At 44.8% G+C, this 14,931-nt stretch overlaps 1 protein-coding gene across 1 annotated transcript in view; it reads left to right on the top strand.

Annotated features, from left to right (window-relative positions):
* The window catches only part of LOC115165131 (rootletin-like), a 57,687-nt gene extending 47,344 nt beyond the window's left edge, over nucleotides 1-10,343 (top strand). Inside the window, exons 2-6 of the mRNA XM_029718172.1 lie at nucleotides 7,039-7,716; nucleotides 7,902-7,970; nucleotides 8,097-8,171; nucleotides 8,476-8,553; nucleotides 8,647-10,343. Of these exons, the coding sequence (XP_029574032.1) occupies nucleotides 7,047-7,716; nucleotides 7,902-7,970; nucleotides 8,097-8,171; nucleotides 8,476-8,553; nucleotides 8,647-10,043 (2,289 nt within the window). The 5' untranslated portion in view covers nucleotides 7,039-7,046 and the 3' untranslated portion in view covers nucleotides 10,044-10,343. The remainder of the gene's footprint in view (nucleotides 1-7,038; nucleotides 7,717-7,901; nucleotides 7,971-8,096; nucleotides 8,172-8,475; nucleotides 8,554-8,646) is intronic.
* Nucleotides 10,344-14,931: the final 4,588 nt, after the last annotated feature.

Genomic DNA, 14,931 nt, shown 5'->3' with positions numbered 1-14,931 from the left:
TCCAAACACCAACTTACCGTCCCAAGACAAGGCAGAGTATAGCCCACAAAGATCTCCGCCATGGCACAACCCAAGGGGTTAGAGTGTAGAGGTGGCAGGTAGCCAAGTGGTTAGGGTGTAGAGGTGGCAGGTAGCCTAGTGGTTAGAGTGTAGAGGTGACAGGTAGCCTAGTGGTTAGGGTGTAGAGGTGGCAGGTAGCCTAGTGGTTAGAGTGTAGAGGTGGCAGGTAGCCAAGTGGTTAGAGTGTAGAGGTGGCAGGTAGCCTAGTGGTTAGAGTGTAGAGGTGGCAGGTAGCCTAGTGGTTAGAGTGTAGAGGTGGCTGGTAGCCTAGTGGTTAGAGTGTAGAGGTGGCAGGTAGCTTAGTGGTTAGAGTGTTGAGGTGGCAGGTAGCCTAGTGGTTAGAGTGTAGAGGTGGCAGGTAGCCTAGTGGTTAGAGTGTAGAGGTGGCAGGTAGCCTAGTGGTTAGAGTGTAGAGGTGGCAGGTAGCCTAGTGGTTAGAGTGTAGAGGTGGCAGGTAGCCTAGTGGTAGGGTAGAGGCGGCAGGTAGCCTAGTGGTTAGAGTGTAGAGGTGGCAGGTAGCCTAGTGGTTAGAGTGTAGAGGCGGCAGGTAGCCTAGTGGTTAGAGTGTAGAGGCGGCAGGTAGCCTAGTGGTTAGAGTGTAGAGGCGGCAGGTAGCCTAGTGGTTAGGGTGTAGAGGTGGCAGGTAGCCTAGTGGTTAGAGTGTAGAGGTGGCAGGTAGGCTAGTGGTTAGAGTGTAGATGAGGCAGGTAGCCTAGTGGTTAGAGTGTAGAGGCGGCCGGTAACCTAGTGGTTAGAGTGTAGAGGAGGCAGGTAGCCTAGTGGTTAGAGTGTAGAGGTGGCTGGTAGCCTAGTGGTTAGAGTGTAGAGGTGGCAGGTAGCCTAGTGGTTAGAGTGTAGAGGTGGCAGGTAGCCTAGTGGTTAGAGTGTAGAGGTGGCAGGTAGCCTAGTGGTTAGAGTGTACAGGTGGCAGGTAGCCTAGTGGTTAGAGTGTAGAGGTGGCAGGTAGCCTAGTGGTTAGAGTGTAGAGGTGGCAGGGAGCCTAGTGGTTAGAGTGTAGAGGTGGCAGGTAGCCTAGTGGTTAGAGTGTAGAGGTGGCAGGTAGCCTAGTGGTTAGAGTGTAGAGGTGGCAGGTAGCCTAGTGGTTAGAGTGTAGAGGTGGCTGGTAGCCTAGTGGTTAGAGTGTAGAGGTGGCAGGTAGCCTAGTGGTTAGAGTGTAGAGGTGGCAGGTAGCCTAGTGGTTAGAGTGTAGAGGTGGCAGGTAGCCAAGTGGTTAGAGTGTAGAGGTGACAGGTAGCCTAGTGGTTAGAGTGTAGAGGTGGCAGGTAGACTAGTGGTTAGAGTGTAGAGGTGACAGGTAGCCTAGTGGTTAGAGTGTAGAGGTGGCAGGTAGCCTAGTGGTTAGAGTGTAGAGGTGGCAGGTAGCCTAGTGGTTAGAGTGTAGAGGTGGCAGGTAGCCTAGTGGTTAGAGTGTAGAGGTGGCAGGTAGCCTAGTGGTTAGAGTGTAGAGGTGGCAGGTAGCCTAGTGGTTAGAGTGTAGAGGTGGCAGGTAGCCTAGTGGTTAGAGTGTAGAGGTGGCAGGTAGCCTAGTGGTTAGAGTGTAGAGGTGGCAGGTAGCCTAGTGGTTAGAGTGTAGAGGTGGCAGGTAGCCTAGTGGTTAGAGTGTAGAGGTGGCAGGTAGCCTAGTGGTTAGAGTGTAGAGGTGGCAGGTAGCCTAGTGGTTAGAGTGTAGAGGTGGCAGGTAGCCTAGTGGTTAGAGTGTAGAGGTGGCAGGTAGCCTAGTGGTTAGAGTGTAGAGGTGGCAGGTAGCCTAGTGGTTAGAGTGTAGAGGTGGCAGGTAGCCTAGTGGTTAGAGTGTAGAGGTGGCAGGTAGCCTAGTGGTTAGAGTGTAGAGGTGGCAGGTAGCCTAGTGGTTAGAGTGTAGAGGTGGCAGGTAGCCTAGTGGTTAGAGTGTAGAGGTGGCAGGTAGGTAGCCTAGTGGTTAGAGTGTAGAGGCGGCAGGTAGCCTAGTGGTTAGAGTGTAGAGGCGGCAGGTAGCCTAGTGGTTAGGGTGTAGAGGTGGCAGGTAGCCTAGTGGTTAGAGTGTAGAGGTGGCAGGTAGGCTAGTGGTTAGAGTGTAGATGAGGCAGGTAGCCTAGTGGTTAGAGTGTAGAGGCGGCAGGTAACCTAGTGGTTAGAGTGTAGAGGAGGCAGGTAGCCTAGTGGTTAGAGTGTAGAGGTGGCTGGTAGCCTAGTGGTTAGAGTGTAGAGGTGGCAGGTAGCCTAGTGGTTAGAGTGTAGAGGTGGCAGGTAGCCTAGTGGTTAGAGTGTAGAGGTGGCAGGTAGCCTAGTGGTTAGAGTGTACAGGTGGCAGGTAGCCTAGTGGTTAGAGTGTAGAGGTGGCAGGTAGCCTAGTGGTTAGAGTGTAGAGGTGGCAGGGAGCCTAGTGGTTAGAGTGTAGGGACGGCAGGTAGCCTAGTGGTTAGAGTGTAGAGGTGGCAGGTAGCCTAGTGGTTAGAGTGTAGAGGGGGCAGGTAGCCTAGTGGTTAGAGTGTAGAGGTGGCAGGTAGCCTAGTTGTTAGTGTGTAGAGGTGGCTGGTAGCCTAGTGGTTAGAGTGTAGAGGTGGCAGGTAGCCTAGTGGTTAGAGTGTAGAGGTGGCAGGTAGCCTAGTGGTTAGAGTGTAGAGGTGGCAGGTAGCCTAGTGGTTAGAGTGTAGAGGTGGCAGGTAGCCTAGTGGTTAGAGTGTAGAGGTGCCTGGTAGCCTAGTGGTTAGAGTGTAGAGGTGGCAGGTAGCCTAGTGGTTAGAGTGTAGAGGTGGCAGGTAGCCTAGTGGTTAGAGTGTAGAGGTGGCAGGTAGCCAAGTGGTTAGAGTGTAGAGGTGACAGGTAGCCTAGTGGTTAGAGTGTAGAGGTGACAGGTAGCCTAGTGGTTAGAGTGTAGAGGTGGCAGGTAGCCTAGTGGTTAGAGTGTAGAGGTGGCAGGTAGCCTAGTGGTTAGAGTGTAGAGGTGGCAGGTAGCCTAGTGGTTAGAGTGTAGAGGTGGCAGGTAGCCTAGTGGTTAGAGTGTAGAGGTGGCAGGTAGCCTAGTGGTTAGAGTGTAGAGGTGGCAGGTAGCCTAGTGGTTAGAGTGTAGAGGTGGCAGGTAGCCTAGTGGTTAGAGTGTAGAGGTGGCAGGTAGCCTAGTGGTTAGAGTGTAGAGGTGGCAGGTAGCCTAGTGGTTAGAGTGTAGAGGTGGCAGGTAGCCTAGTGGTTAGAGTGTAGAGGTGGCAGGTAGCCTAGTGGTTAGAGTGTAGAGGTGGCAGGTAGCCTAGTGGTTAGAGTGTAGAGGTGGCAGGTAGCCTAGTGGTTAGAGTGTAGAGGTGGCAGGTAGCCTAGTGGTTAGAGTGTAGAGGTGGCAGGTAGCCTAGTGGTTAGAGTGTAGAGGTGGCTGGTAGCCTAGTGGTTAGAGTGTAGAGGTGGCAGGTAGCCTAGTGGTTAGAGTGTAGAGGTGGCAGGTAGCCTCGTGGTTAGAGTGTAGAGGTGGCAGGTAGCCTAGTGGTTAGAGTGTAGAGTTGGCTGGTAGCCTAGTGGTTAGAGTGTAGAGGTGGCAGGTAGCCTAGTGGTTAGAGTGTAGAGGTGACAGGTAGCCTAGTGGTTAGAGTGTTGGGCCAGTAACTGAAAGGTTGCTGAATCCCCGAGATGACAAGGTAAAAGTCTGTTGTTCTTCCCCTGAACAAGTCAGCGTCGTCCGTGGTAGGCTGTCATTCTAAATAAGAATTGGTTCTTAACTGACTTGACTCGTTAAATAAATAAAATATATATCCAGAGCAATTAGGATTAAGTGCCTTGCTCAAGGGCAGATCAACTAATGTTTTCCTAGTTGCCTCAGGGGTTACTGGCCCAATGCTCTTAAGTGCTAGAAAGGGGTACGTTTGTGGTATAAAGAAGAGATTGGGGCTGGGGCACATGTGTTATACCACTGTAATATTAGTTTATCTATGAAATGATTAGTGTGTACAGGTCAGATGTCACAGGACTAAAACATGCTGATAACAGGGTTGGGGTGTGCAGTGAATAGCTGGATATAGGTTACTGTTGGTGACTTGGGGAATACAGGCCTAAGGAAAGTGGGTAACAGGGCTGAGATAGGAAAGTAACAGGGATGAGGTGTAGTGGCAAAGGAACTGGGGTCTTGAGTAACACACAGGTCATTTAGGGCCAGGATATGCCTGTATCTGTACTTGATCGTATAGATTGGAGGGTATTGGCATGTGGGTGTCAGGGTTAGGGCATGGGGGTAACAGGGCTGGGGTGTGTGGGTCATTGAGTTTAGGTGTGTGGGTAAGTGGGCTGAGGTATATAGATATTGAGGTTGAGGAATAGGGGTAAATATCTGTTCATGTTATTATAGACAGAGCACTCTGTCACAATTGTGACCAAGAATAAAACATACTTTTAAATAAATAAAAAATAATCAAAATGGATGACATGTTAGGCTTACTAGTGGCATAAGATTTGCATAGTGGCATGTCTGGGAAAGATGTGGGAACAAATGGGATAATATCATTCTAGATTGTAGCATCACATTCTTCTATGACATATATACTTTCCTTCAAATGAATATGTCTGTCTGGGATTGTGTGTGTTGTATTTTAGAATTGACATGGTCCTGGTTGTTGTATGTCTATTGTAGTTTTTCATTCAGCTGTGTTTATAAATGTACTGAGAGTATTTGTGTTCCTGACACAGATGATGTCATTAAACATGAAATGTTCTCTCTTTCTGAACAGCTCAGTTTAAACTCACCTCAGATGACCATGTGTGGGCTGATGTTGGTGAAGAGGTCACCCTCCCCTGTCACCTCCCACCTGACACCAGTGCTGTTGCCACGACGATCAGGTGGTTTAAAGAGACAGAGTGTATTTACCTGTATCAGAATGGCCAGGTGACAGAGAGGAGTGGCTATGAGGGCAGAGTGAGTCTGATCACCCAGGAGCTGGAGAGAGGCAACGTGTCTCTGAGGCTGAGAGACTTCAGGAGGTCAGATACAGGAGACTACATATGTCAGGTCATCCATGGAGAACAGAAGGAGGAGGCGGCAGTGTGTTTATGGTATATAAGAGGTAAGTGTTCTAGAACTCCAGTAATGTTTCTAAACACATAAACAACAACAATAACAACCAGTCTCTTTCCCTGTACAGAACACTTCTACGTTCTCATGTAGGTAGGAGTTCATAGTAGGAGTTACAGATGAATAGACTAGATTCATTCTGAATATCAACTAGTTACAATGCATATTACCATCACTCTGAGCTTTGAGCTTGTCCTAAAGCATTAGAACCATTCCAACATTACTGTCACGTCCCTTGATTGTCATTAGTAATGAATGTGATGAACACTCATACCCCTCTGATGTATATCACATCACTATGGTATTTGAGAGGATCATGTGACAGATGGTGATTTGAAGGTAATGATAATAACTAATACATTCTGTTTTACATGATCATTATTCATGACTCTCCATCTTGGATAATGGATGATCAGAACAACGTGAGTAATTACTTTATTGTCTGTTTTGTTTATTGACAACCAATAACACAAGACAAAGAACAGACCAGAGTGTTAATCTGATACTATAAAAACTACAGGCCTTGTGAACAGCAGTGTGTCTTCTTCAAGGCTACAAATTAAATCAGTTTCTTTACATTTATCAATACTCTCCCCAAATGTTCTCAAGATAGGTTGGATTAAGATGTATAGATGTTCTTCAAATTATCCAGAATTTTCATGTCATAGTCCTCCTACAATATATCTGCCATAGAGGTCAACATTTCACATAGTCCTCCCACAATATATCTGCTACAGAGGTCAACAATTCACATAGTCCTCCCACAATATATCTGCCATAGAGGTCAATATTTCACATAGTCCTCCCACAATATATCTGCTACAGAGGTCAACAATTCACATAGTCCTCCCACAATATATCTGCCATAGAGGTCAATATTTCACACTCCAAAATTAAAATGGAATCAGCTGGAATTTAGCTTGATGTCTTATTACGAAGCCTTCAGTCATTCCAATATGATGTATGGTATTTCATTAAATTATGTAATGAGACAGAAATTCAATGAACAATAATAACTAATGCATTCTGTTTTACATGATCATTATTCATGACTCTCCATCTTGGATAATGGATGATCAGAATGGGGTGAGTAATTACTTATTTGTTTGTTTTGTTTATTTACAACCAATAACACAAGACAAAGAACAGACCAGAGTGTTAATCTGATACTATAAAAACTACAGGCCTTGTGAACAGCAGTGTGTCTTCTTCAAGGCTACAAATGAAATCAGTTTCTTTACATTTATCAATACTCTCCCCAAATGTTCTCAAGGTAGGTTGGATTATGATGTCAGATGTTCTTCAAATTCTACTGAATGTATATTCCATAGAACCCTGCCTCCTGACACAATATCCTGTATCTGCCATAGAGCCCAATGCTGGTTATCACTAACAATGAACATAATCATTTGATCAGAGATAGGCTAATAACAAAATAACATTATTTATGAAGTTAACCAGATCTCATTGGTTCCCACAGTCCCTACATGAGGGAGGCTTGAGTGACAGGAGAAATGTGATTGGTCCTGTTTGTTCTGTATATAGTGATGTAGTCTACCACACAGAACTCACCTCTCTGTTTTACACCATAGCCTCAGGATCAGATTATTTACAACATGAGACCCAGGAGGACAAACTGAAGAGGGAGGCATCAGCTGGTGAGCTTGGTAAGTATGAGAGAGTCTGGAGGAGAGAGGAATGAATCAGGGAACATGAGTGATGTCATTCAGTTTTTCAGACTAATTCATTTGTAATGTATCAAATAGTCAATAGACCAGTTGATGATTGGTTCAGCTCAGATAACTGTTGACTGTAGGAAATAATTACACATAATTGTACCACCTCCATCAAATGATAATGTATTTATAGGTATGAATTAATATATTACTTATTCAAACAACCAACTAAATATGTTAATTGCTCTCTCTCAGAGTTGAAGATGGAAAAAGAATTAAAAGAGATTTTAAGACAGGAGATGATGAAACAACTAGAGGAGAAAGACACACAACTGGATGATATGACCCAGGAAGTGAGAGAGAAAGAGAGACTCCTGGAGGAGAAGAACCAGATAATGGGACAGAGGGAGAAACTATTAGAAGAGAAAGAAAAACAACTGGAAGAGAAAGACAAGCAACTAAAGGAGAGAGACATTCAACTAGAGGCACTGAGAAAGAACCTGCAGGACAAGAACAGCCAAGTAGAGAACTTCAGAGTCCTACTGCAGGACAAAGACCTTCAACTAGAGGACAGCATCCACAGACTGGGAGAGAAGGACAGACTACTGGAAGAGAGAGACAAACTACTGGAAGAGAGAGACAAACAGCTGGAAGAGAGAGACAAACAGCTGGAAGAGAGAGACAAAGTTCTGCAGGGGAAAGAAAATGAACTAAAAGAGAGGAGGCAGGAAGTAGAAGAGAGAGACAAACAGCTGGAAGAGAGAGACAAAGTACTGGAAGAGAGAGATAAACAGCTGGAGGGGAAAGTAAATGAACTAAAAGAGAGGAGGCAGGAAGTAGAAGAGAGAGAGAACCTTCTAGAGGAGAGAGAGAAGCAGTTAAAGGAAAGAGACAAACAGGTGGAGGATGTCAACAATGAAAATGCTGAACTGGGTGAGATTATTCACACCATTAATACATTTAGTCTTCTGTACTTTCCTCAATTCTCAGGTTATTGTCGACTCTCCACTGAGTTGTGAATATTGTTGTCCATCACTTCATACTTTCCCTCTGCATCATATTTCTGTCTAAAGTCTTTAACACAGAATTCAGATCCTAGTCCTCCTTTGTTATTTCAGCTCAACAGATATGTGATGTGAAGACTGAGGTAGAGAGACTGAGAAGAGAGATCTCAGCCCAGATGACTGGTGAGTGAGATATGTGATACTTAACATTTCAATAGAAACCCAGAACTCCCCTTCAGTAGGTCTATGTGCCTTCATGTGTCACTGAGGTAAATGTTCCCATTCTAAATGGTTGTTCTATTATTTTAGAACATGGAGAGACGTCAGATACAGGTTCCATACTCCCAGTCAGGAGGAGACAAAGCAAGGATGATCCTCCATCCAGTGAGTTATCAATATTGTACTGTTGTCTCCTACTGTTTCTAGTCTATAGTGGACCATCCTTCACTTAGTGAGTTATCAATATTGTCCTGTTATCTCCTACTGTTTCTAGTCTATAGAGGACCATCCTTCACTTAGTGAGTTATCAATGTTGTCTCAAACTGTCATCAATCTTGATATTCTCTATTTTCTCCAATGATCTATATTTCACTATGATGTGTAATGTATTTGTAGTTTGTTTATACTATGTTTTAAATGTGTCTCTGATGAGTCAGTATGTTGACCAGTTCTCTATGTTGTGTTACAGTGGGAGGAGAGACCTCAGATACAGACCCCACACTTCCACTGAGGAGGACAAACAGCATGAATTTAACTCCTCCACATAGTGAGTTATGGATGTAGATTATATTATATTTGACACTGTTGTACATCCTCCAGAGAGTCAGTGTGGTGATCAGTGCTGTGTGTTGTGTTGCAGTGGGAGGAGAGAGCAGCAGTCCAGACTCCCCAGTGTCTCCCAGTGTGTCTGAGCTGAGACTGGTGCTGCTGGGGAGGACTGGGGCTGGGAGGAGTGCAGCAGGAAACACTATCCTGGGCAGAGAGGAGTGGAGGGCCCAGGCCAGCCCCACTGCAGTGACCCAGAGGAGTAAGAGGAGAGAGGGGGACGTGTGTGGAAGAAAGCTGGTGCTCGTGGACATTCCAGACTGTTTCTGTCCTGGACTCTCTCTGGAGGAGATGAGACAGGATGTGGGGCTCTGTGTCCGTCTGTCTGCCCCGGGACCCCACGCCTTCCTCCTGGTCATACCAGTGGAGCCCTCTAAGGGGGAGGAGAGAGGGGTGCTGGAGAGAATAGAGGAGATGTTTGGGGAGGGTTTTTGGGAACACACTGTGATTCTATTCACCCATGATGATGGCCTGAAAGAGCAGAGCATTGAGGAGTTTCTCCAAGCAGGAAGTCAGGACCTCCAGCAGCTTGTAGAGAAAAGTGGGAGCAGGTACCACGCCCTCAACATTAAGGACAGGGCCCATGGCACTCAGGTATCAGAGCTGCTGGATCAGGTAGAGGAGATGGTGGCAGGAAACAGAGAGAGATTCTACAGCAGTCAGACCTACCAGGAGGCAGAGGACCAGGTTAGAGAGATGGAGGGAAAGATCCAGAGAGAGAGAGGAGAGAGGAAACAGAGGGAGGAGAGAGACTTGAGAGAGAGGCTTGAGAAGGAGTTGCAGGACTCTCTGATAAAGATAGAGGGAGTGATCCAGGAACATGAGGGAGATATCAGAACACTCAGTGAAAGAACCAGTGAACTGGAGAGACAGGTGAAAGAAGAGAGGGATGAGGAGAAGAAAAGAGAGCTGGAGAGGGAGCTGAAGAGGGAGTCTGATAGGAGGGAGGAGATGGAGAGAAAGCTGGAGAGATGTAGAGAGAAGAGAGAGAATGAGAGGAGGGAGATGGAGGAGAGACACAGACAGGAGATAGAGGAGATGATGGAGATCTATGAAGGAGGGGCCAGAGTTGAAGCAGAGAGAAACCTGATGAAGATAGTCCTACCTGAGTTACAGAGGAACATCATGATCTCACAGACAAAGATGCAGAGAGAGTTCAGCAGACAGATGGAGGAGAAGAATAGACAGATGAAGGAGAAGAATAGACAGATGGAAGAGAAGAATAGACAGATGAAGGAGAAGGATAGACATATGGAGGAGAAAGATGGAGAAATGGAGAGACTGAGACAGAACTTGAAAGAGGTCAGGGAAGCTCACTCAGTGTTGCAGAAGAGACTGGAACGAGAGGGGAGAGGTCAGAGGGCACTGATAGGGATGTTGGGCTGGGTCAGGAGAAACTCATCAAGTTGGCTTCTCCACAATCTGATATGATTCACCATCACCGTCTATGTGTAGAACCAGACCAGGTCTACTGTCCACTGTACCATGGTGAGTGACAGAGAGGATACAGTAGACGGCACATGTCAAACGTGTGATTTATGACCCTATTTTATGGGTCACGTGTGTTTGTTCATATATGGACATCCTGCAGGACATCCTGCCTTCCGTTCTCACGCTCTCTAGGGAGTGCCCATATATGTACATCCTGTCAAGAAGTTCTCACGCTATCGAGTGAGAGTATATTTAACCAGATAGTGCATCTGTTCCTTTGGAGTAAAGCTGTCATGACGATTGATGTGTAGTGACCTCGTTGAACTGGGGAATGTGTTTCAACATTTGTAAGAGTATGATCCCCCCTGTTGTAGTGAACTTAGGGCTGTTGTGTATGACAACAGTAATGCCCGGGGGTATTGGACAGCCGCATTATAAGTAAGCGAGGTCAACACTACAAGCGACCTCGATAAACCCCAGAACACTAAAGAAATTAAACATGGATTTAGTGACACACACGTGATGACTGTAACAACGGAAGCAGGACCTCGGTTAAAACACAGAGAAAGGGAAGAGTATAAAGCATCAATGTACAATGCGCCAAAAAAGTGTTTTCTAAATATGTATAGAACCCAAATACCCCCCGCAACTGTGTTGAAAGATCAAGTGATGATGTCTAATGGACAACTATGGGGTTATCTGTTTGATTACCCGGCCTGTAGAGTGAAACTCTATACCGTAGCCGAAGGAGAAGAATATACCGACCAGACTTTAGGAGTGGACTACAGGCTTAAAGACTGGCAGGTGTTTCGCAAGCTGGTGTGTCCCAAACTGAGAGTTTTCACAAAGGGTTATAGCTTGTTCACGGGCTATGAGACCCATTGGAAGGTTCCCCGGACTCCTCAGGAAGAATTTTTCATAAGGTGAAAATACAAAGAAAGAATGGACTTCCATGTGGGTGCGTGGAGTTCTATATCAGCAACGAGAAAATCCGCAACGAAAACATCCGTGAAGGTGGCCTGACTGGGGATTTTAGGATGCGTTTGCTTATTCCTTTTAAAAGTTGGGATATAATGGAATTGAAAATGTTAGAGTTAGTGGATGCTCTTTTTGTACAGAGCCAACCACGGCAGAGTATTGTTCAGCTAAGGAAGTGCATAATATATACGAATCCTGAGGATTATGCTTCAAAGGAACCCCAAGCAGGGTCATCCTCAGAAGGGTCAGCCCCTGAAGAAAACTAAGTACGTGGCTGTTATGTTAACCACGCCCTGATACCATAGGACTGGTTCAACAATAAAAGGGGTGACCATAAAGCCTCCGGTTCTTCATTTCAGCATATACCATGGATATTCATATACCATACCAGGACACCGATATGTCATGGGTACCAGACCCTAAGGACTCTATGCCTCACAGCCCTCCTTTCTACTCCCCCCAGTTAACCCCCCTTACATGTACACAGCCTGAGGATGTGTTTGATGGGGTGGTTAGTACTATTTTTGTGGACACCATCAAGGCCTCTGTAGCCACACTTTTAGACGTGGTGATTGTAGAGTATATAAGAAAAAAATGCATCGGTTGTGAGATCAATCACCCCAGCCAACGACAACATCCGTGTTTATATGACCCACCCCAGTACTACTTCTTCAACCATTTTGAGGAGCTGGTGAAAAGACTGTGGTCCAGCCGCTTTATACCATCGATGGTCAGAGCCCTGGATTCTATGGGTCTTGTGCCATCTATTCCCAGGGTTTATGGTGTAACCGAGGCATTCCTACATGAACTGAAGGAGGTGATCTACATCCACGAGAAACTCAAAGAAATCCGGCACACACTGGTGGACGACAACAAATACAAGGAGGCTTTGGTGGCTGATGTGTTGACTTTCTGGCTCAATAAACCCCAAGAGAACGAGTAACAATATATATATTTTATTTAGATGTAAAGCAATGGGTAACTATATGCATACGATGTTAGAGAGAATAAATACATTTTTTTTGAGAGAGAGTTTACAAATATTATGCAGCAAATTATTGAAAATAAAGTGAACAATGTATCGCTCTACATAACCCACAATACCGGGGTTAATGCAGAGCGTGTGCTAAAAATGGAGCAAATCATGTGTCATGTAAGACATACGGGCGAGAATCTGCAATGGACACAACTGGTATGCCGTCTTGTGGATGATTCTGAAGAACTAGAAACATCCTTGTTGAAGATTTTAGTTTATTTGTTTGAAACACTGTTGTAACATGTCTCATAATTGTTCTTTATATACTTATATAACGGATGTATGTGTCTTAATTCAGCGATATAAGCCTTTAAATGTAAACCAAGTATACAAGGTGTTGCATGCATGGGTCATTGAGAAAACGGGTGCTAATATCCTGCTACGTATCCTGAAGTGTATGAATACGTAATACTTAATGTTTACAAAAATAAAAGGCTAAATGAAAATGAAATGTTCTCGTTATATGAAAGGGGCTCATTAATGTTAATGTATATCAGAGAGGCAAGAAGGATGGAGGACCAGACGTTGAAAAACATTTATTATACCCCTCTAACCCAGGGTCTTATGGGGGGAAGGAGAGGTTCCAGAGAGCCATAGCTGAAGAAACAGGTAGCAGGTTGGGCGCTGCTCAAGTGAATGAATGGCTAGCAGAGCAGGATGCTTACAATTTCCACTAAATATAGTTGTTTCTACTCATCCCTTGTCCCAGTTTCAGGCGGATGTATGTGACATGCAGGCCCTTGCAGATAAAAAATGATGGAAATCGCTACATGCTAACGGTTATAGATATTTTCTCTAAAATAGCATTTGTAAGGGTCTTAAAAATTAAGACCGGGGCAGAGGTGACCAGGGCCTTTGACTCTCGAAGGAAGGAGAAGCACCCAAGAAAGTGCAGATTGACGGCGGTAAAGAATTTTTTAATAATACTTTTCAGAAACTCATGAAGAAGCACAATATCATACATATTGCTACAGGTTCGGATTTGAAAGCTTCAGTTGTTGAACGCTTTAACAGAACGTTGAAGGAGAGGATGTGGAAATACTTTACGGCTCACAAGAGCCATAGATATGTGGATATAGTTCAAGATTTAGTAAAGGGTTACAACTACAGCTACCATAAGAGTATACGGATGAAGCCCTTACAAGGTGTCTTCTGAAAAGTCTTTAAAAATCTGAATGGTTTGTTCCCCCTTCGCCGTAAGAAAAACAAATATTTTAAATTCATAGTGGGGGACTTGGTACGTATATCCAAGTTGAGGGGAGTTTTCGACAAAAAATATGAGCACGGTTACAGCGATGAGTTGTTCAGAGTTACCGAATGTCTACCACGTATACCCCCTGTCTACATGTTAAAAGATTATGATGGGGAGCTTATAGAGGGTTCCTTTTATGAGAAGGAACTACAGAAGGTACAGTTGGGTAAAGACAAAGTCTTTCACGTGGAGGAGATTCTAGATCAAAAGAGAGAAAAGGGTAAAAAATGGGTGTTGGTCCTTTGGAAAAACTGGCCACAAAAGTTCAACAGTTGGGTATTGGAGGACGAGGTGGAGGCAGTGGGGGTTAACTTAATCCCTCATGCATGATAAAAACACCATAATTTGAGTGTACACAGGAGTGCATCATGGAGCACAATGGATTCTACCTGACTCTCCCCAGTAATGCGTCTGCACATATATATATATATGAATAACCAAAGTTTGAATTATACAACCAATTTTCCAAAGCCTATAGAGTTATCAGAGGCCTGGGACGTAGGTCTCAGCGAGATTACATACCCCCATAGTTGGTATAATATCAAGGATAAGGACCGTGATTAATATTGCAAATGATGCCAAAGTGAGTCTCAATAATTAAACCTTGGCGACCATCTTCTCCCAAGTGGATGTGACTTTGCGTAAATGCCTTATCAGTCAAAGCAGTGCCACCTATCCTTATAGGGCTATTCTGGAATGTTAACTAAACTACTCTGAAGACACAATTCAGCGCCGGGATGTTTAGCAAGGATACTGCAGGAGCATCTATGGAAGACATAGACCCCAGCACAGGTGAAAACAAAGGGCTGGAGGCACGTGCTCGCTACTGTGCTGAATCTCGAGTTTCATCTGCTAGGGCCTATACACTCTGACATTTTCTTTCAAGAACGTTTACTCTTAAATTCGGTTGATTTAAGGCTAAAATTAACAAGGGCCAAGGATGAGTTTTGTCTGATGTCTGCCAAAGACGGTAACTTTAGTTTAAAAGTGTTGGGGGCTACGCAAAAAAAAAAAAAAGTGTCTGTATCTCCAGCCATTCGTCTGGGTCATTCACAGGCTTTGATGAAAGGAAATGCCCTTTGCCCTCTCCAAAGAATTACCATGAAAACATTTAGCATACCGGTGGGAAGTAGAATCTGTAGTCAAGAAAACCTGTTTCTAGGCCCTTTACCCCGCTACATCGTTATAGGCTTGGTTGATCACGCCTCTAATACGGGCAGCTTACATAAAAACTCATTTAAATTTCAACATTTCAATGCAGAGTATGTAGCTCTCTGTCAGGATGGACGTCAGGTCCCTGCTAAGGCTTTCCAACCACAATTTAATAACAACATATCTGTGTGAGAATTTTACAATCTATTCTTGGCTACCGGGAGGCATCTAAAAGATCTCTCTTTACCTATTGACAGAAATGATTTTGCAGAGGGTTACACATTGTATGCGTTCAATTTATCACCTGATGATGACACCTCAGGAAATCTGTCTGTGGTGTCCCAAGGTAACCTCCAGCTGGAAATACGTTTCTGTACACCTTTAGCTTGTACAGTTAGTATGATTGTTTATGCATGCTCTGATTCAATCTTGGAAGTGAATGCCCGAAGACAAGTCTTAGTGGATTATTA

This window comes from Salmo trutta, chromosome 27 (assembly GCF_901001165.1).
Source record: "Salmo trutta chromosome 27, fSalTru1.1, whole genome shotgun sequence".
Classification (NCBI taxonomy): Eukaryota; Metazoa; Chordata; class Actinopteri; order Salmoniformes; family Salmonidae; genus Salmo; species Salmo trutta.
Note: the sequence above shows the minus strand (reverse complement) of the source record. Positions and strands in the feature narration are given on the sequence as shown.